The sequence below is a fragment of the Carcharodon carcharias genome, chromosome 13 (assembly GCF_017639515.1).
Source record: "Carcharodon carcharias isolate sCarCar2 chromosome 13, sCarCar2.pri, whole genome shotgun sequence".
NCBI classification, from domain to species: domain Eukaryota; kingdom Metazoa; phylum Chordata; class Chondrichthyes; order Lamniformes; family Lamnidae; genus Carcharodon; species Carcharodon carcharias.
Window position 1 is genome coordinate 129,196,894 of NC_054479.1, and position 21,687 is coordinate 129,218,580.

At 41.9% G+C, this 21,687-nt stretch overlaps 1 protein-coding gene across 1 annotated transcript in view; it reads right to left on the reverse strand.

The window, feature by feature from the left end:
* Positions 1 to 999: 999 nt before the first annotated feature.
* LOC121286154 (collagen alpha-1(VII) chain-like) overlaps positions 1,000 to 21,687 on the reverse strand; it is a 188,135-nt gene continuing 167,447 nt past the window's right edge. The window contains exons 65-73 of the mRNA XM_041203135.1: positions 12,880 to 12,957; positions 11,591 to 11,641; positions 10,666 to 10,704; positions 10,519 to 10,581; positions 8,104 to 8,139; positions 3,822 to 3,848; positions 3,528 to 3,563; positions 2,310 to 2,369; positions 1,000 to 1,266 (exon numbers count right to left, since the gene is read on the reverse strand). Of these exons, the coding sequence (XP_041059069.1) occupies positions 1,000 to 1,266; positions 2,310 to 2,369; positions 3,528 to 3,563; positions 3,822 to 3,848; positions 8,104 to 8,139; positions 10,519 to 10,581; positions 10,666 to 10,704; positions 11,591 to 11,641; positions 12,880 to 12,957 (657 nt within the window). The remainder of the gene's footprint in view (positions 1,267 to 2,309; positions 2,370 to 3,527; positions 3,564 to 3,821; positions 3,849 to 8,103; positions 8,140 to 10,518; positions 10,582 to 10,665; positions 10,705 to 11,590; positions 11,642 to 12,879; positions 12,958 to 21,687) is intronic.

Genomic DNA, 21,687 nt, shown 5'->3' on the forward strand with positions numbered 1-21,687 from the left:
GCTTTATAAAGACTTAAGTAGTAACAACCGCACTGCTCCCCACCCATATTTTGTTTTTATTCATTCATGGGATGTGGGCCAGCAGTTTTACCCATCCCTCATTCAGGGGGCATTTAAGAGTCAACCACATTGCTGTGGGTCTGGAGTCACATCTAGGCCAGAGCAGATAAGGATGGCAGATTTCCAGATGGGTTTTTACAACAATTAGCAATGGTTTCATGGTCATCATTAGACTTTTAATTCCAGATTTTTTTTATTGAATTCAAATTCCACCATCTGCCATGGTGGGATTCAAACCCAGGTCCCCAGAGCATTACCCTGGACTATCTCTGGATTACTAGTCTAGCAACAATACCACTATACCATCACTGATCGCTTTGAACTTGAGCTGCCAGCAAGATTTGATGCATTCTTCATTACTCTTGTTGCCAACCCTAAATCAAAGCCTTACTTTGAGTTTATGCAAATTGTTCAGCTGAGGAGATGCTACAAAATTAACTCAATAGGTTACTGTTTAGTTGGAGACAGTCAGCCGTCCATTCAGGGTGCAGATTTCGCCATTCCTGCATAATGGGTCCTTGTAAAGTCAAGTTTGCCACTTTGACAGTGTGAGCAGGACTTTGTGAGACTGAGAGGAGAACCACATAAGCCAGCAATGCTAAAGAAACATTACTGGCCTGAGTAGGAGAACTGAGAGGTTACAATCCAAATGCCGCTACCAGGATCCAAATGCAGGAAAACCTTGTCCCACAGAGAGTCACCCCAACAAGCTCTTCTCATTGGACTCAAACACATAAATAAACTGGATACTAAATGTGTCGCTGAAGAGAAAAGTTGATTGAGAGATATGCTGAGAACGATGGTTGAAGGGATTACTCCATCAAAAGAAATAATATTTGATTGGCTCAATGCATTTTACCAGTTGATAAACATTTAAAAATTTTTAAATGGCGTGATTATAATTCAATTAAGCTTCATTTTTATCAGTTATAATGCTATCTATGGAATTGCAGTCACTTCCAGGTATCCATAGTTACTCAAACGTCCATTGGTATGTTCACACATGCATAGTGAGAAAGACTGGAGATTACAAAAGAGAGGTTCAAACAAAAAAAACTCATAATTTGTTTCAATAGTTGCCTTTGCTCCTGGGAATCCTGGCACTCCTGGTGGACCTCTTGTACCCTGCGATCCTGGGATACCTGTATTACCTGGGATGCCTTGAATACCCTGAGCCCCTGAAGGACCTTGTAACCCTGGTTCACCCTATTTTAAAAAAAAATCACTGTTAGTATTGGTGTAACATTTGAGGTTTTTTGTCTCAATTTGACATCATAGGGATTTTGGTTTTAATTCATTTTGGCTCAGGATTTCCTGAAAATTTGCACTGAAGCTGGACACAGTTTTCTAAGTGTGGTGAACTAAAGTCTTTTACAAGGACAAAATAGTAAGTAGGCTTTGTTTTCTAGTGAATTCCCCTCTGAATACACCATAGAGCCCCGTTGGATTTAGCTACTGTTTCATATAAAGTTTCATGATAAATTTACAAGGTGAAACAACAAAACACACAGATCTCTTGCTTCAGCACTAGCTCTAACTCTATTCTCCATAAGGTGTATGTGTGTTTAGTATGGAACATACAAACAAATAGCCCCTGATGGTCGCTTTCTCAAAATGACTCTAAGGTCAGGGTTTTACGGCTCCTCCTGCCTGGCGGGATATTACGGTCCTGCCGAACTGAATGGAGGTTTAAATGGCTCACCGCATCCACCAGGGGGAGACAAGTCATGGCGGGGCCATAAAATCCTGGCCTAAGAGATTCACTCGGTGAGCTGCTTGTTGTAATGCAGTGACTGACATTCAAATGTGCAGGTCATTATGTGTTGGCAACATCCCACAAACGAAAATGAAATGAATGGCTGGTAATTTGTTGTTAGGAGTTTGCTGAGGATTTGGAAGTTGTGTTGTCGCCTCATGAATCAGGTTTTAAGCAGCTAACCCCCATTATCTCCAATGAGCTAACTTTTCCATCAGCTGCCATTCATAATAAGTCCCTTTAGAAAGGGGGTGCCATGGGCACTGACTAAAAGCTGCACATACATGGGTGGGCACAATTCTTCAGGAATCACGTGCCAAAATACATGATCTGAAAGCAGTATCCTTTGAACCACTGGCCTTTAAACTCGAGGGAAAATTTTGTGTGATATAACAACAGGAATAGCCTTGTGACACTTAGACAGACGGTATTTTCTGTTTTTGACATGTCATGCACTGAACAAACTCATTCTGTGATGAATCAAGCTTCGTACCTTTTGTCCAGGAGATCCCGGTTGACCAACTGGGCCTCTGAAACCAATGCCAGGCTCTCCCTGGAAAACAAGGTGGAGCCATTATAATGTGCAGTCTTTGAACAACCATTTACTGTAATAATGGTGGGAAACATTTTTTTTCAATTCGTTGTGCACATAGCCTAATTTCAGTTAACACTTGGACTGCAGCCATGCAAGGAGGCAGCTCACCACCGCCTTCTGAAGGAAAATTAGGGATGAACAATAAATGCCCGTCTTATCAGCAATGCCCATATCCTGTGAATGAATTAAAATAAAACTCCTAAACTGGTTCTGGTGAAAGGTGCCACTGGAAATATTAACCTGTCTTTTAATTTTCAGGTGCTGACTTGTGAATTACCAGCATATTCTGTTTTATTTCAGATTTTCATCAGGTCCTTGGGAGATATTGGAGGTGACCATGCAGAACTAGAGGAGGAGCTATTTCTGGAGTTACTCTGGCTGCAAGAGGAATAATACTTGATTGGCTCAATGCATTTTACCAGTTGATAAACATTTTAAAATTTTTAAATGGTGTAATTATAATTCACTTAAGCTTCATTCTTTTCAGTTATGAGGCTATCTATGGAATTGCAGTCACTTCCAGGTATCCATAGTTACTCAAACATTCATTGATTGATAGATCAGAGTAGAATCACGTGAGGTCAGTCCCACTAGGCTGGACAATGGAGGTATTACTAGAGGAAGGGATAGTGAACTGAGTCAAAGACTGCAGTGAGGTCTAGGAAGGTGATGATGAGGGATAATCCAGCTATAATGTGTAGACTTACTACGTCCAAATCCCTGGCACAGGCACCATCATAAACAAATCCCCATCACCCACACAACAAAGCCCCCATATGCACCACATGTTCCTCATCCACACAGGTTTCAGGCAGGAACTTCTTACTTTGACATCTGTTTTAGGAAATTTTGAATTGCTTCCTTTCCAATACACTCCAAGAATTGGCGGGCACAGGACGTTATAGACAGGAAAAGATGGTACTTTATTCTGGATTTGTCTACGGTGGGCTTGACCTGTAATTGATGCTGAGCCAACAGCATTAAACATAAATTCTGTTAAATGTAGGAGGCTGTTTCATGTTTCAACAGTGACAATGCCCACTTTGATCAGCACAAAAAACAACCAAGAAAAGTAGACAGCAAACCAAAAACTATTAATGTAATTTCTAACTTTACCTTTTGACCTTTTTCACCAACTTCCCCTTTGGCACCCTGAAATAAAAAGAAATGATTCTTGTAGACTCATGTCACAAAGAATGAATTATGTAAAGATTGATTTACTTTATTATCAACATGGTTTTTGATTGGTTGTTTATGTAATGTATTTATTTCTTTGCTCCAAACAGGTTGGTACAGTATCCATAATGATTCATATTGACATGATAAGCTAACGTTAATAACTTGAGGCAAAAATGACCAAATGCTAATGCTTGTTGGGTATAAAATGGATATGGTAATGACAATTCATACCTGGTTTCCTGTTGTTCCAGTTTCTCCCTGCAAATAAAGAAAAACAGGATGTGTGTTTGACAATCGTTGTGTGGGACATCAGTACAATGGAAAAAAATTCAAATATTGCTTAATTAACATAAAATAATCAATTTAAGTCACTTCAGATTAAATATTCAGCTTGACTTTCCTGAATTAAGCAAGAAGTGCATAAAATGGGGTTGAAACTATTATTCAAATATACTCAGAGCTCTTAAGTTGTCAATACTCAAGGCCAGACCATGCTGAACTCAATAGTTGAAGAAGTGGTGAAGGATAGAAAGTGAAATCAGTTTATTTGAATGTTTAGTCTTTGAAACATTCGTGAGCACTTCACCTTTTTTGGCAGTAGCAATGGGGAATGTAGCAATGGATTATAACTTGTGATTTGGGAAATTATTGAATAGTAATGTTGAAACACTGCCTCTGTTGGGACATGGTGGCGAGCTGGAGAAGTGCTGCATTGTCAGTGATACTAACTATAAGATGAGTGGCAGGATTTTCAGGCATCATGAGGGCAAGACGGGAAAATTTTGAGAGCAGCCAAAAGTCAATTGACTTTTGGCTGCTCTCGAATTTTCCTTTCCCAACTGCGACGAAATCCTGCCCGAGATGTTGAATTGATGCTCATACAGGTGGAAAAGGCAGGAAAGTGCAGTTGAGGATTATCAGAGCAGCCATGATCTCACTGAATTGCGGAGTGGACTCGATGGGCCGAAGGGCCTACTTCTGCTCCTATGTCTTATGGTCCAGGTATTGCTAATATGAGAAGCCTGAACCAACTCTTGTCTTAATACATTTACTGAGGCAGGGTAAAGCAAGACTTTGCCAAGGTGGACGTAAAAGATCCCATTCAATATTCAAAGAAGAGTAAGAAGACCTTCTGACTAACAGTATCCTTAAACTAGTACCACTTGTGAATATCTAGTTCATATGTTTTAGAATATAACTTTTCAAATAATTCGTATGTTTTAGAATATAACTTTTAGTTTTAGGAATTAAAGTTTTAACTGTAAAAAAATTAGGGCATCTGATTGAGAACCGCTAAGCAACCCTGAAGTAAATGAATTTCAGCCAAGCTTGCAGTTAGTGACAATTAAAAGTTAACCTATGTTTATTTTACAAGATCAGAATTGATAGTAAAAAAAAACTTGAAAATGAACGATCCATCTCAAAGATTGCAAAGGAGCCAAGGAGTCTGGAGAAAGGGTTGTAAAATGCCTTACCAATATAAATTATCCATATGGGTTTCAGAATTAAAGAGTTATGTTGAAGGTAAAATAATGTGCTTGCATTTCTGTTTGAATAATCCCACATTGTCATATAGATAGTGATTCAGGATGGAGCCTTGGTTATAAGTTATTTGTTTAATGTATCTGTGTGAGTTTGCTGACAGAAGCAAGTAGTTCAGTTTGGGAACAGATGGAGCAGTTGCGCAGACTGGGAAAAAGCAACCTATTTCCAAAGCCAAGACTAGGTTCACAGTCTTAGGATCTTTAAAGGGAATTGGAGGATCACTTATCCAAAGCTAATGGAAGGAGCCCCATGTAATTGGTACTCAAGGAATAGATGTGATACTAAGGAGAATTAAAGTTAATTCTGAAAGGCTGTGGCATATTTTTTGGGTTGGCCTCAAGATTTCATAAAATAAAGGAACTCGGGGTGGGTGGTGGGGGGGTGCGGTGGTGTTGGGCAGAGGGAAGTAAAAAGTAGAACTGAATTTATAGCATAAGTTTTTATAAGCTATAGTGTTAAGTTAGTTTGCCTTTTTTAATTTCTCTTTAATCTTGTGACATAAGTTCTGTTGGTTAATTGCTGAGTGTTTGGAATTCGTCTTTAAATGTTAACAATCTCTAACATGACTAAAAGCAGATCAATTGGTTATTTATCTCATTTGCTATTTGTGAGCAAATTGGTGGCCATGATCTCTACAACAGAAACTGCATTTTGAAAATAAATAATTGTGAAGTGCTTTGGGTCATCCTGAAGCCAGGAAAGGGGCTGTATAAATTCAAGTTTTCAGAAACTGTATCATATGACATCAAATTTAATAAAAGTCCACTTTGTTTTTGGTAAAATGAGGCCATGTCTTACCAAGTTATAACAGCAATTTGCATTTATGCCATGCTCCTGTTGTACAGGAAGACATTTCAGAGCATGTTCCGATAAGGAAGAAAGTGACAGCAGACATGGGGAACAAGGGGAGAAATAGAGAGGCTAGGATAGGAAACCAAAGTGATGGTAAAAGCAAGAAGGAAGGTGACCAGGCATTAGAAATAGGGCAGGTAGGTGAACAATGGTGGTTAAGTTGGGTATGAAGTCCAGTTTTAGATTGTAGAGTGCAAAGGGTGTAAGGCAGAAGAGTGGGCAATCCCATGGACACTTTTGAAGATAAGGATGCAATTTTTAAACTCAACATGCTGAAGCATAGTAGTGAAGGCAGGTTGGGGTGGTGTGGGTGGGGGCAGGAGTGGCAATGGCCAGCTGAGCTTGGAGAGCAAGAGCAACAAGAGCCGAGCATGTTTGAGACATGGGGGCACGTAAAATAGGACAGGTGACTATCCCACCACTTTCTTGCCCACCTATGAACTGTTCCCATAATACAGTGGACGGGTAAGACATCTGCCAGCTCACCTGCCCTTAGGCGTATTGAGGCCCTTAACTGGCCAGTTAAGGGCCTAATTCTGCCTTTTCTGCCACATTATAGTGGGCGGCAGAAGGAAGAGGAGAGGGGGAAGACCACTTTTTCACCAGGAGAAGGAAGGAGTGTACCTCCTTTGGGGGCAGGAGGTCCCTCTGTGCACTGGGGACAACCGCCACCCGCCACCCCCCCCCAACAATGCACCTCCCCCCACCACCATCTCCAAAGCTCAAACCCCAAATCGAATCCCAAGGGTCCCCAGTCCCTCCCCACCCAAAAATCCTGGACTCGCTTGAGTCAGCATCCATGGTGTCTTCTTCCTGGGGACTGAGCATAGTCCCACCTGCACCCACTGATGGGACTACTCAGCTGCTGGATGATCAGAATGCCTGGCAGCTCTCGAGGGTGGGACTTCCTGTGCCTGAAGAGCGGAAGTCCCACTTTTATCATGCTAAGTCTGCCCCCAGTGTATTATCACTGCAGGGCCAACCCTTTTTAAAGTCGCTGGACTTACAAGCAACTTTTTGAATGGGGAGGGTAACGTGAGAAGTACGCTCCACCCCCACTCCCCCCAGCACCCCAACAAAATTCAGCCCATAATGTGAGTCAGGGCCTAGGTTGTAACCTTTTGGATGAGTTGAAGCTTGTGAATAGTATTGGGGATCCAGCTAGCAGAATGTTAGAGAAGTCAAATTTTGAAGTGATGAAGGCAGCTGAAGGGAAGAGATAGCAACAAATTATAGGAACTGTTGAAAAAGTGGAAGTAAACAATTCCAGAAATCGAGCAGATGTGGGGAGGAAGCTGAGTCCACAATTAATAAGGACACTAAGGTTCTACACCTCTAAACTCAGCTTGTGATAGCAGCAGGGGGAAGTTGATGGAATTGGACCCAGAAGCTCAATGCTGCTGACAGAAGCTGAGAGGAATGGTATCAGTTTTCCCAACTTTCAACAGAAAGGAATTTTGAGAGTGTGGCAACAAACATGCCAATGGGAGAGGCAGTTTTTGTGAAGTTTCTGCAATGGCCGTGGATAAGGACATCTAACTGGCATTATTATTTAGGCTTTCCAAAGTATGGTTCCAGATGAGTGACGTGCAGAACATATCTGAAAGAATTTAAGAGGATTTTATCCAGCAGTGGTTAGTCATAAATGGCCATTCCTCATGCTGGGGATCAATGACTAGTGCAATGCTTTAGGAACTGGTCATTCAGAATCTCCTTTTTGTGATCCTGAACAATGACATGCATCAAATTATTCTGAGCTGCATCTGTAAGTTTGTGGATGTCACTGCGTCAAACCATGCAGTGTCTTGGGCAGAGCACAAAACAAGAATGTCCATTTTTCTTTCACTTGCAAGTGAGAACTCCTAAATTCCAGGCTAGAGCATAGCTTCAAGTCATCTACATTGCTAACATTGATAGGATTAGCAGAAGTAAGGTGGGAGGAGGTTCAAATGGAGCATAAACATTGGCATGGAACCGCTGAGCTGAATGGTCTGTTTCTGTGCTATACAGTCTATGCAATTACATCCAAAACCAATCTTCTGATAGTTTTTCAAAACATCTGCATTTTTTTCTGTTGTGAAGTATATTTCCCAACATTTCTGATTTCCACACATACCTTATGTCCTACTTCACCAAATTGACCCTTTTCACCCTGGGAAGAAACACCAGCACCGTGTAAGGCAGCAGTACAATATGTTCTAACATATCAATCACATTAGCACATCACTGTAGTCCTAGTTGATGTTTTTTCACATTAGAGCAGCAAACACCCTTCAGGAAAGTACTTCATCGACTATAAAGCACTTTGGCACATCCTAAAGTCATAAAAGGCGCTATAGAAATCCAAGTCTTTCTTTCATTTCCCTTGTTTCATTTGAAGGTTCGCAGAACATTTAAGGGGCAGATCCAGGGGACCCTGAGTACATTGGATTCCCTGGCACAGAGCATAGTGGAAAAATAAGGGCCAGGATATTTTGGATGGCAGGGCTTCCCACCCGCCACCGAAAGAGCCAGCGGGGAACACATTCCCGCCGCAGATATTTCACGCTCAAATGAGCATCAATTGACTGCAGGCAGGAAGTCCCTCCCTAGAGAGCTGTTGGCCAATCTGATTGGCTGCCAGCTCTCTAGTCTCTGCAGCGACAGAAGCTACAGTGGATAGAAGAGGAACTGCCTGAAGATGTCGGAGCCTACGTCCTGGGACTGAGTGGAAAGCTAAGTTTTCGGGGTCTCAGGATAGGGAGGGTAGTGAAGGCCTGGGGGGTAGATGGTGGGAGGAGAGGCCGGGGTGGGGGAGAGGGAGGTCCGTCAGCCACTGGACCTTAAATTGGGGTGGGGCACCTGAAGTTAGAAGGCGGCTTCTGATGGAAGTGACCACCACCCCCTTCCCACCTAAGACCTAAGCCTGAGAATTTTTGGGTTTCTCCACATCCAGAAAATCCTCCCGCAAGCCTAAAAATTGAGGCTTGGTGGGGAACAGCCCTTAAGTGGCCAATAATTGGCCACCACTTAATAGCCTCAATTGGGGCAAGGGCGTGTGGCTCGTCTGAGGCCTTGCCCGTCCCAGTGTAAAATTGCTGAGAGGTTGGGGAGGGTGGGAGCCCACTGGGAGGCCCATTTGTTCTATTTCAGGCTCTCCCCAAACCCCCCCACCTCAAAACAGCCATTGGGGGAGCATGAAATTCAGGCCAGAGTGGTGAACATTGCATGCCTGATTTTCTATCCATTCATTTAAATGAAGGAAAAATTTGTGATTGTCGGGTGGTAAGGGGTGTCGGGTGTTCAGGGAGTTCCAATGGAGTCTGAGGGATGCTTAGGGGGGGTGGGGGCTGGGTGGTTAATGGTGGTGGTGGGAATTGGGTAGTCAGTGGGGGGTAGGGGTCGGTTGGTTGGGGGGTTCGAGTGTTTGGGGGTTGGTTGGTCAGTGAGGAGGTGGTCAGTGGTTAGTGGTCACTGGGGGAAAGGTCGGGGGATCGGGTGGTCAATGGGGGTTCAGCTGGTCAGGGGGATTGGGTATTTGGGTGGTCAGTGGGGGAGGAATCAGGTGATCACTGGGGGTGGGTGTCAGGCGGTCAGTGGGGGCATGGGGGTTGGGTGGTCAGTGGGGGCATAGGAGTTGGATTGTCAGTGGGGTCAGGTGGACAGTTTGGAGGTGGGGTCGCCTGGTCAGTTGGGGGGTGGTTGGGTGTTCAGTCGAAGGTTGGAGGATTGGTAAGTGTGTGGGTGGTAAGTGGGGGTGGGGTCAGATGGTCAGTGGATGTCCATAGGTGGATCGGGGTGGGGGGGATGGGGTAGTCCCGTGGTGAGTTGGGAGCGGGGGCAGTACTTAGTTACCTAGGAGTTAGAAGTGGTTTTAATTGTTCTAACTTTTCCTGGGTAACTATTCTGGTAAGGCAGTTGGAACTGTCCAAAGTTTGTGATTTATACTGTATTTTCGGATCACTCTGATTGCAAGGCAATTGCCCAGTGGGAGTTTGAACTTCCCGGGCAATTGCCATGCAGTCCTTACCTGGGGACCTCTGGCAGGGGGGTGTGGGGGGGTTGTTCTCCAGTGCATCTTTGGGGTACCCCCAGTTACAATGCCCTGGAGATCAAAAGTTACGGGCCATGAACTATAAATATTTGGGTGAATTGGTACCCAACTGTTGACTGTTCGCTTTGGAAGAATTGGAGTAAGATGGGATGGTGGTGGGGGCAGGGGGTGCGGGCTGTAGGAGTACGGGGGTAGTGTGTGGTAAGATGAATGACTTAGAGTCAATTAGGCACCAAGATAAAATGCCTAACAATGGGAAAACTGAGTCAACCACTGTGACAGGCTCAGTAGTCTGATATTTGTGCCAAGCAGATCTGCCATAAAGCAGCATAACGTTATTGATTGTCCAGCCAGCCTAACTCATTGAAAGCTGGTGAGTAGACTTATCACTCAGGATCAGGATTCTTTCCACTTTGTTCCAGGTAACCTTGAACGTCTAATAAGTAAGTTGATCCTGGTTGAACCAGGTGTAGGAATATTGAATTTTAAAAAATCTACCTTTTGACCTTTCTGCGATGATAATGCCAGTGCAGGAGTAGCAACCTTCATTGCCTTATTCTGCTAAATGAAACAAGGATCCACAATTCAGACAAACAAAAACATCTGATATGATTGAAGTACACTCTTTTCATAGAAACAATTTACCTTCTCTCTTTTCAACTTTCTGGTATTGAGATAAGACTCCTGAGGAGAGAATGAACCAAAAAAAATCTATTTTATGATATTCAAAAGCACTCTCATTTGTAGTTACCTCAGAATACGATTTAATTTTATTCACATTGCTATAAATTATCCATTCACAGATATTGAGAATGAAGAGCAAATATTCATCTTCATTAGATTTTTCAGCCTTGCTCCTCCCTACCTCTGTAACCTCTTCAAGCTGTGCAAATCTCTGGGATCTCTCTGCTGTTCCACTTGTGGCCTTTTGCACATTCCTGATTTTAACCCTACACCTTGGCACCCATACCTTCAGCTCTCTAGGTATCAAACTGGAATTCCCTCTCTAAACCTCACTACCTCTCCAGCTCTCTCTCCTCCTTTGAGATGCTTCTTAAAACCTCTTTCTTTGACTGAACTTTTGGTCATCTACCCTATTGTTACATATGTGGCTCGGTGCCAAATGTTATTTGATTATGCTGCTGTGAAGCAACTTGGGCCTTTTACTACATTAGAGGTGCCTCATAAATACAAGTTGTTGTTGTTGCACATTCCCATTTCCATTAGCAAACAGGTAGGACAGATTGCAAATGTGTAATGGACAGTCCCACTTCCTGTGCCTACTAAGACACCACACTATTTTATCCAGCTCAGAATGATGAACAACTGAACGAACCCTGGCCGGATTCAAACTGAAAACAGATTGGTCTTGCTATGTCATTCAGCCAACTGAGCTAGTCAACTTCCAAGTTATATACAATAAAAACTGCGCCTCACTCACGGTTGTTACAAAGGTCACTTTATGCAGCTTGGCTTTGAAATTCAAGAACGTGATTTTGTTAATGGCTGGTTAATTATGGATGAATTACATGCACCACCTCCCTTGTAATAAAAGACTGCCATTTCTTACCCCCAGTCTCTTCTTTACTTCTCTCATTCCTGCAGCACCGGGTAGACGTATCTGCTAAACAAAATTGTTAACCCGTAAATATTACGAACTTCAGATGAACGTTAACTGAACTGAGCCTGAGAGGGGTTGGGGGGGGGGTTGGTTATTGAGGAAAGGTGTTGGTTGGGGGTGGGGGGGGGTGGTAGGAGTTGGGGATTGTTCAGCAAGTTTGCATTAAATACATTTTATATAAGAAAAAATCCTTCCTGGTACAGCTTCTGCTGTACATCACTTCCAACCACTCTCTAGGCCTGTGATTAAAAGTTTTATGCATTCTGGTGTATATTTCTGGGCAAATTCAGGGCATCTCATGGGGGAGGTGGCGGTGTCGTGGTAATGTCACTGGATGAGTAGCCTAGAGGCCCAGCCTAATACTTTGGGGACATGGGCTCAAATCCCAGCAATGGCAGCAGGTGGAATTTAAATTGAATTAATAAAATCTAGAATTGAAAGCTAGCCTGTGTAACTATCTTTGTAAAAACCCATCTGGCTCACAATTATCCTTTCAGATAGGAAATCTGCCATCCTTACCAGTCTGGCCTACATGTGACTCCAGACCCACAACATTGTGGTTGACTCTTAACTACCTGCTGAAAATGCCTAGCAAACAACTTAGTTCAAAGGGAAATTAGGGGCAGGATTTTGACCTTGGCATGTGGGATTGGGAGGGGCAGTCGGGAAGCTGCCTATGATCGGCACCGCACCACGATTTCATACTGGCGGGCCAATTAAGATCAGATCATTTCTTAATAAACAATTTTAGATGGTTCTGTTGCATGATATTAGTTACATAGGAACATGAATAAGCCACTCAGCCCTTAGACCTGTTAAGTGGGAATGTGGCTGATCTTTGTTCTAACTTCATCTATCTGCCTTGGCTCAATACCCTTTTATAGCATGGTATAGGAAAATCTATCAATCTCAGATTTAAATTTATTGCAGGTATTAGTGTGGTCAATTTTTATAACAGTATAGAAGTAAAAATTTAAATTCTGCACTCCAATTGTGCAACATATCACCAATTTGCAAACTACCAGAGATGATTTTCCATTTGTTCATTTTACTCACCCTACAGTCATGGTTTCTGGGGGGATGGGGCACACAGTTTCATGCAGGAGCAGAATTTATTGCCTGCAATCATTTTTATGATTTCTTGTATAAAGGATGTCTCAATTCTGCTATTCAAACCAGGATAAGAGCCAATAGGTGGAGTTGGAAATCAAAAATGATGAGAATACAAATTGATTTACCTGGTCTTCCTTCCATGAATCCATTCTTCGTATCCTCACTAGAATCTTTCCTGAACTCTCTGATGGATTTTGTTCCACCTATTTGAAAAGACGAGATATTGTGGAAAACAGCACAATATAATTGTCATGCACAGTCTATTGGTATTTTTAATGCACTTAATGGGTGCTTTAAAGAATGTCCTACAATCATTGTATTTTGCCTTGCTAACTCTTTGGCTAGTTACCTATTTCTGACACATATTACAACCTTCAGTGATGCACGTTGGAACATTTTACTATGTTAAAGATGCTATGTTAATGCAAGTTGTTGTATTTTTGTTGTTGTAATCAACATACTTTGTTTAATTAGCGAGTGAGATAAAACCAGTGAATGCATGGAATGGAATGCAAAATGCAAATACAACATGCTGCCCATGTATAAGTTCTGAATTAAATATCTGAGTGTGGCACAATCAAGAGTTTAGGGGATAGAAATTTTCCATATTTATTGAATGTTAAAAATGAGCCTCACAGGGTCTATCAGCCCCAGTTACAGAAGAGCAACACTATTGCTCAAGGTGAACATAAGAGTGAAATATGAAATGATACAAGGGCAGTTTGATGGCACAGCTTATTGAAGCTCCAACATTCTGCTGTGTGGACTGGTGAAATGTGGGTTTGGTCCACTGACTACATCCTCCTCCACTGTAGGAACGTACTGAGCTCCTCATCCTCCAGATATTTTACACAAGGGAGAAAATAATTAGAGAGGCAGGCAGGCTTGCCTCCTTGTGGGCATCTGTACCACGTTCTCACCCTGGGAATCTATGAGCTACAGAGAGGCTACAGGGTGGGCATATGGGGCACGACAGGTGTGAGAACGTAGAGGACAAAACAAAACTATTCATTCTATTGACCTCTGATGGATCACTCACAATCAAGCAAGTGGGAAGGCAAATCCTAGTCTTTTTGGCAGAAGGACTAAGAATAAATGTGGGGAAGAAGCGAAGTAGTTTAAGGATTGGAAACTCAAGGCATGGTACTGTAAAGACATGTAAGGGCAAAGGATATTGAGGAGCATAAAAGGCCAATGGTTGAAGTTTTAATATATGATTATGCAGCAGTTGAAAGTCAGGAAACCAGAGACTCTACTTCGAATGGAAGGACACTTAGCTTCAGCTTGGGACAGGCTGGCAGTTAACTATTCCAGACTAAAATATTCTCATAAATTGAGAAGTAAAAATGGGAAAAATAGTTTCCTTAATAATCAACATATGAACATACAAATTAGGAGCAGGAGTAGGCCACTCAGCCTCTCAAGCCTGCTCTGCCATTCAATAAGATCATGGCTGATCCAAATGTAACCTCAACCCCACATTCCTGCCTACCCCTGATAACCTTTCACCCCCATTATTAATCAAGAATTTATCTAGCTCTGCCTTAAAAATATTCAAATCAAGGATCCAATACAGCCTTTGGAAGGAAACTTGAGTCTGCCTGCGTTAAGGTAAGAAAAATAATGAATCTGATACTATATTGGGAGGACATTTTAGACCACTAAATAGCGAGAATGAAATTAGCCTGATACTTATTGGAAATTTAGAGAGGGTTGTGGTGGTAAGCTGATGCAATAATGAGGAAATACTAAGGTAGAATGGGAAAAGGCACTTGGGAAATAGTGAACCTTTGAAGTAACCTCATTAGGTTCAGTGTGAAAATAAAGAAAGAAAAATGAGAGTCCAGGATAAAGACTGGAAATGATCTAATTTGAATTGGATGAAAAGATAGCTCAAAAATAATTGGTTGGAGCATGACAGATCAAACAGTGGATCAGGAGTAGGAGATGTTTAAACACAAGTTGGGTAAGGTAAAGGTTGAATAAAGTGGGACAAAATTACAAGATGGAAGGGCCCAATATTTGACTGGATCCTGGCTATGCTGAGTTCTGGCCGACAGAGAGAATTCTTCCACTCTTTAAGATGGTGGACACTTCCTAAATTGGGAATTCCTGTGCCTGGATCTTAAACAGGACCTGTCATGCAATTGGTGTGAATATGCACATCTCAACAGCTATAACTTGCTAACCTAGTGAAATTGGGACCCACTCTGGGGTTCAATCTATGGTGGATAGCTGGACCTCAAAGCTGAAGAACGCAAAAGGTCTTGGGGATTGGTTAAAATTACTCCCTTTGAGTAACTTGAGCTATATTCTAAAATTGTACAAGAAATTGTTAGGACACAATTAGAGTTTTGCATGCAGTTTTGGGATCTTATTATTGGAAGGATATTGGATTCATGCAATGCATATGGAGAGGATACCAATAGGAAAGATACCAATAGAAAAAGGAGGCTATAGTTATAAAGATAGCTCAGTTTTTGTTTTTTTTCCTTACTAGACAAGAGTAAGTTAAGGGATCTAACAAAGACTTTGAGATAAAAGATCGTTTTCATTGCCTGGTGAAGAGTTAACAAGGAGGCATAGACTCAGGATTATCATTCAAAGAAAAAAGCAGAATGTTACAAGAATTTTTTCATACAAAATTGTTAGAACATAGATTGCTTAACCACAATAAGTAATTATTGTGATGGAAACTATAACACATTTTGAAAGAATTTGGACAGATATTTGAAAATGTGGGATATAAAAAACTACTGGAACAGGGCAAGGAAATGCAATTAGAGTTGACAGCTGCAGCAGAAGAACTATTATCAGCACAAATACAATAGGCCAAATGGCCCCTTGTGCTATAATAATTATGAATTTTATTGTTTCTTCACCTCATTTGCTTTCTGTCCTGAAGGCAATGGCTCATGTTGTGGCACAGCTCCAAGGTAATTGTTCACCCTGCCTGGTATCTCAACAAATTTGCATTTTTCATTTACAGTTAAGATTTTACCAGGTTCTTTGACTCTGGGGGGACTCATGAGGGTTTCCAACCCTCCAGGATTTCCTTGGACCTTCAGAAGTGAAAGAATAACTTCCAGGACATGGCGACGAGCAACTCCAGAAGAAAAGTCATGGGGATAATTTAAAATATAATGTTGTTTTTAATTGTCTTTGAATGCTTTCATAGAAGCATTGCATAGAAAATAGGAACAGGAGTAGGCCATTCAGCCTTTCGAGCCTGCTCCGCCATTCATTATAATCATGGCTGATCATCCAACTCAATAGCCTGCTCCCGCTTTCTCCCCAGATTCTTTGATCCCTTTCGCCCCAAAAGCTATATCTAACTCCTTCTTGAAAACATACAACGTTTTGGCCTCAACTGCTTTCTGTGGTAGTGAATTCCATAGGCTCACCACTCTCTGGTGAAGAAATTTCTCATCTCAGTCCTAAATGGTTTACCCTGTTTCCTCAGACTGTAACCCCTGGTTATATTCATTTATTAGTTTTAAAAATCTATTGGAGATGGAATGAAAATACTGTTTGACAACAGCCTACCTAGGGTAATTAAGAGTCTGTTTTCTTTCCATTTTGTTTGAGAAGGCAGTACACTGCCAAGATGGACCCATCGGGTGCTCAATGGTAAGAGTGTGGGGGCAGGACATTTGCAGATGAGTGGCTGTGTGATGCAGCCTTTAGGATTATGCTCAACCAGAATTGGCCACCCTAGGCATTTCAGCCAAGCTTGATTCTATCCTCGTCTAACATTTGCAAATATTTTATAGCAGGGTCAACAGATAGTGCCAAGAATAAGGAACTTTTGCTGGTTTTTTCTCCTCCATCTCCGGGGACAATAGTATTATAATCATTCTGGCTAAGCTTACAGAGCAGAAATTGAAGCTGGGATCCCTAGCCTGCATTACCTAGAAATTAAATTGCACCCAAATTAGAGAATGAATCTGGTGCTATGCATGTTGCACGTGCCTCATGAGGCCAAGACCACAGCAAATTGTGTACCACGGTCCTGAAAAACTGACTTTGTGCAGTACAACCTTTAGGTCCAGGATTCAGTATTACATTACACTGTGCTTCATACACCTATCCAATGGGTAATTCAAGACTTATACTTCCCAATTTATTAATGTGTTCGAGCAATGTAAAATCACAAAAAACCCTTCCAAGAGAACTTTAGGTCTAACTCCTTTCCAATTGTATGAAACATTGGTTTAGCTTCAACTGGAATATTGTGTCCAGTTCTGGGCACCACAATTTAGGAAGGCTGTGAAGATATTTGAGAGAGTGCAGAAAAGGTTCACAAGAATGATTCAAAGGATGCTGAACTTCAGTTATGTGGAAAGATTGGAGAAGCTGGAAGAGAGAAGGTTGACAGGAGATTTGATAAAGGTGTTTAAAATCGTGAGACGTTAGGACAGAGTAGAAACTCTTCCCATTGGTGGAAGGATTGAGAACCAGAGGGCATTGATTTAAGGTGATTGGCAAAAGAAGCATCTGCATTATGAGGAAAAAACATTTTTTACACTGTGGTTGATTAAGATCTGGAATGCACTACCTGAAAGTGTGATGGAGGCAGATTCAATTATGGCTTTCAAAAGAGAATTGGATCATTGTCTGAAGAGAAGAATTTGCAGGGCTATAGGGAAAAGGCGAGGGAGTGGCACTAGGTGAGTTGCTCTTGCAGAGAGCAGACACAAACACAACAGGCTGAATAGCCTCCATATGTGCTGCACCATTCTATGATTTGTATAATTTTGGAGCAAAAATATAAATTGTCAAGGTATCAAACTGACATTCTTCAATACACCCATTTTTTAATGTATTCATTGAAAGTTGAAGTATGTATTGTGAAATGAGACGTGTAGATTTTGTACTCATTGACTATGAGTAGGCAGGAAGTCTACTCCCATTAAAAAGTCCTAGGTAATATCTAGATAATATCTCTATCACTGTAACCTCATCCAGCCCAACATCATCTCTACCTTCCTCCAATTCTAGCATCTTGCACATCCCCAATTCTCATCACTCCAACAATGGTGGCCATGCTTTCTGCTGCCTCAGCCCTATGAGATCTGAGATTTCCTCCCTAAACTGGACTGCTTCTCTGCTTCTCTCTCCTCTTTTAAGATGCTCCTTAAAGCCTACCTCTTTGACCAAGGTTTTGGTTATTTGTGAAATATCTCCTTATGAGGGTCAGTGTGAAATTTTGTATGAAAACAATCCTGTGAAGCACCATAGAAGGTTTTGCCATTTTAAAAGTGATATATATAACTGCAAGTTGTTGTTGTTGCTGATGTGCTTAGTCCTACAGAGAACATAAAGAGTTACTGGAGGGTTTTGAAGTTGGAGGCGTGGACTTAATCCAACCCAAAAGCTGTGCAGTTTTGTTCCAGCTCCTTCTGTAAGTACCTTCTAAATTAAGGGGGAGGATTTCTGAATCTTGCCTTGGTTTCACAGGCAAGCGAATATTAGAAAGCCAGGTGCATTCATTGGAATATCGCCTGATTTTCCAATATTCGCTGCACTCAGTGCAATGAGAGTTCCTAAGCACAAAGTCAAGAAATCGTCCTTCCAAAGTTACATTGTAAATGTGATTTAATGAATTATTTTAGAAAAGCTTTTCATACAAGTTTAAAGTGTCTTTCATGTCCTCTAGATCTACTTAATTTCAACATAAGGAAAATCCAGTGGGTTCCATTAGCTGTATGAACTTCCCTGCCAGAATTTCCTTTACTGACCCCTTCCAGATGATACTTGACACCCAGGTGGTTTAATAAAACTCACAAGGAGAATTTTTTTGAAGACAAGGATAGTTTATTCATTTTTTTATTTAACAAAGCATGTTTTATTTTCACCTTCCAAATATTAAACACAAACACAAAATTCAATTTTATAAAACATTTCCTTTCAGATGCTTTGTCACGCTTTAACACCGCTGAAGAAAATACTCTTATAAAACAAGATAATTTACTTATATATTTAATTGTTTGGTTGTACAGAACTTGAGTATTGCTGAAAAAAAAGAGACAGCTCTAAGCTTTTCATCTTGCACTCATCGGGACTTTCGCAAGAATACCAGTATAAGGGGGGAAAACAACAATTTATACTGTATGTGAAGAGAGTGCTGATTGGTTGGCAAGTGGCATTGCCATGGAGAAGACACTACTGCTGGTGACTGGTTCACTGCCAAGTACTGTTTGAAATTTAAACGAGGCAGCTTAACCCTGATTGGTCAAGGCAATGTCCTGAAGAATGAGTCAGCAAATGACTGTCACTTATTTTATTTATCTGAAACAGGCACAGTGTATGGACATTCTTTCTGTCTGCAAAGAACGTGTATTAATACATGTAGCTTCCAGTACATGCAAATGCACCACACTGCGAGCCCAACTGACAATCTTAAATTGGATGTCAGCTTAATTCTTAGCACACTGAGGATTATTTAGCAAATGTTGTCCAATCGCAGAATCACATCTAATGTTGGCCACTATGTTTTGAGTTTTGCAGGCATGGTGGGGTGCAAGTTGGGTACGGTCTGTACACTGCCTGTTGCGAACAGCAACTGGGACATGCTGTTTGTTACGATCCGCCAGTCTTTGGGACGTACGGCCTACATACCTAGCATCACACTGGCACTGAAATTCATATACCACATTAATTATTTGTGTGATAGGCATTATGTCTTACTGTATTAACTGACGTACTAGTTGAAAGATCTGCTGGGGATTCTCTACCACGATCTACTCCAAGCTTACCTTCACTGGTCAATATACACATTGGGATTCTTACGGTTCCATAGGCTATAAAATTGGTCTATTGGCAACCTTGTAGATAGGGCCGAGCCATTTGCTCACCATATAAACTTGATGCTGAAACAGGGCACACCAAAGGCATCCTGCAGGATAATGGCCACCCCGATCAGATCATTTCGCACAGTATATCACGCAAACTCATGACCGGACCTAAGGCTGTCACTTTCAGCCCTGAAAAGTGCCCAGTCCACCTCAGATTACCCTTGAAGGGCAAGGTATCCCAAATATTTGAGCAACAGGTGAAGCTAGCTTTTTCACACTGCTACTATGCAGTAGCAACACAAGTGGTATTTGCCACTAACAGGATGCTGCCATCAAGTCAAAAAGACATTCTGCCTATCACACAAATGAGTAATGTGGTATATGAATTTCAGTGCCAGTGTAATGCTAGGCATGTGGGCCGTACATCCCAAAGACTGACAGCTCGCATCAAACAGCATGTCCCAGTCGCTGTTCCCAACCAACCTGTGCTTGCAAAGCTCAAAGCACAGTGTCCAAGGGGAGAATTTTCTCCCTGTCGAGCTGAGTGGGAGTGGGCATGGGTGAGCACTCAGCTGATTGTTACCCACAATTGGCTGCGCGTTGTCATTTTTCATGGGCCAGCCAATTAAGGCCCGCCCCACGTGAAGCGCACCTGGAAACACTGAACACTCTCTGTGTGGGCAGGGGGAGGAGAGAGAGTGGGGGCCTGCGCTCTTTCGCACAGTGTCACATGAGCTGGTACATGTCAATGAATTTTAATAAAAATGTTTATTCAATTTATAAAGCCTTCATGAAACCTCATCCCGCCCGTGGATGAGGTTTCATGATAAATGCAAAGCCCGCCTGGGTTCTTCACCTACCCGCCAATCTTAAGGTTGGACGGGCAGCCCAGACAACCAGCTTAATTAGAATATTAATGGCCTTAATGGGCCTTTGACAGTCTGGTGGGCGTGCAGCCGACTCTTGTGCGCCCACTGAACTGAAGATTGGAATGACGTGCGGTGATGTCGGGACGCACACTCGACGTGATCACGCATCATTTTACACATCGGCGAGTGGGGCCTGCTACTGCATGCCAACCAGAAGATTCAGGCCCAACATTAGATGTGATTCTGCAATTGGACAACATTTACTAAATAATCCTCAGTGTCCTAAGAATTACACTGATAACCAATTTAAAGTTGTCAGTCGGGCTCACAATGTGGTGCATTAGAGTGTACTGGAAGCTACATATATTAATATACAGGGCCCTGTTCTTTGCAGACAGAAAGAACATGTGCATACACCATGCCTGACTCAGTTAAACAAAATAAGTGACAGCCATTTGCGGACTCATTCCTCAGGACAATGCCTTGATCAATCAGGGTCAAGCTGCTTGGTTTAAATTTCAAACAATGCTTGATAGTTAACTCTCAGGCACCATCAGTGGTCCATTCTGCAGGGCAATGCCAATTGCCAACCAATCAGCACTCTCTTCACACACAGTATAAATTGTTGTTTTCCCCCTTATACTGATATTCTTGCGAGTGTCCTGATGAGTGCAAGATGAAAAGCTTAGACATGTCTCTTTTTTCAGCAATACATATATTTAAGAGGATATTTTGGGGGGTTGAAAATACACACTGGTAAATCAAATTTGGAAACCCTTAGGACATTTTTAATCCATTCTTAATTTCTTGGATGCAGATCCTTTTTAGACCCCTTTCTCAGAGGCGGAGACCTTCCTGATTTTATGCTAGATTAAATGAAGTGTGAATTTTCAGGAAAAGGAGCTGTATAAATCCATTCCTCTTTGATAGATCTCAGTGTGTATCTTTAGTCTGTAATGTTTTTACTTTTTTGGATGAGTTGAGTTTGCTGGGGAGCAAGTTAGCTTAGTTGGCTAGATGGCTAGCGTGTGGTTCAGGGTAACACCAACAAGGCAGGGCTTGATCCTATTTCAGCTGGGGTAGACTTGGGGTCTGCCTTCTTGCCCTGCTCCATAGCAAAATCATGGCACAAGCTAAGATTCGATGTTCTCAAATAATCGAGGATGCTACCTGGAGAAGAAGATTGTGTTTGTTGAAATGAGGGATGGTGTTGATGGGGAATGTCAGATTCATCCACTATTGTCACTCATGGGTCATGTACAACAAG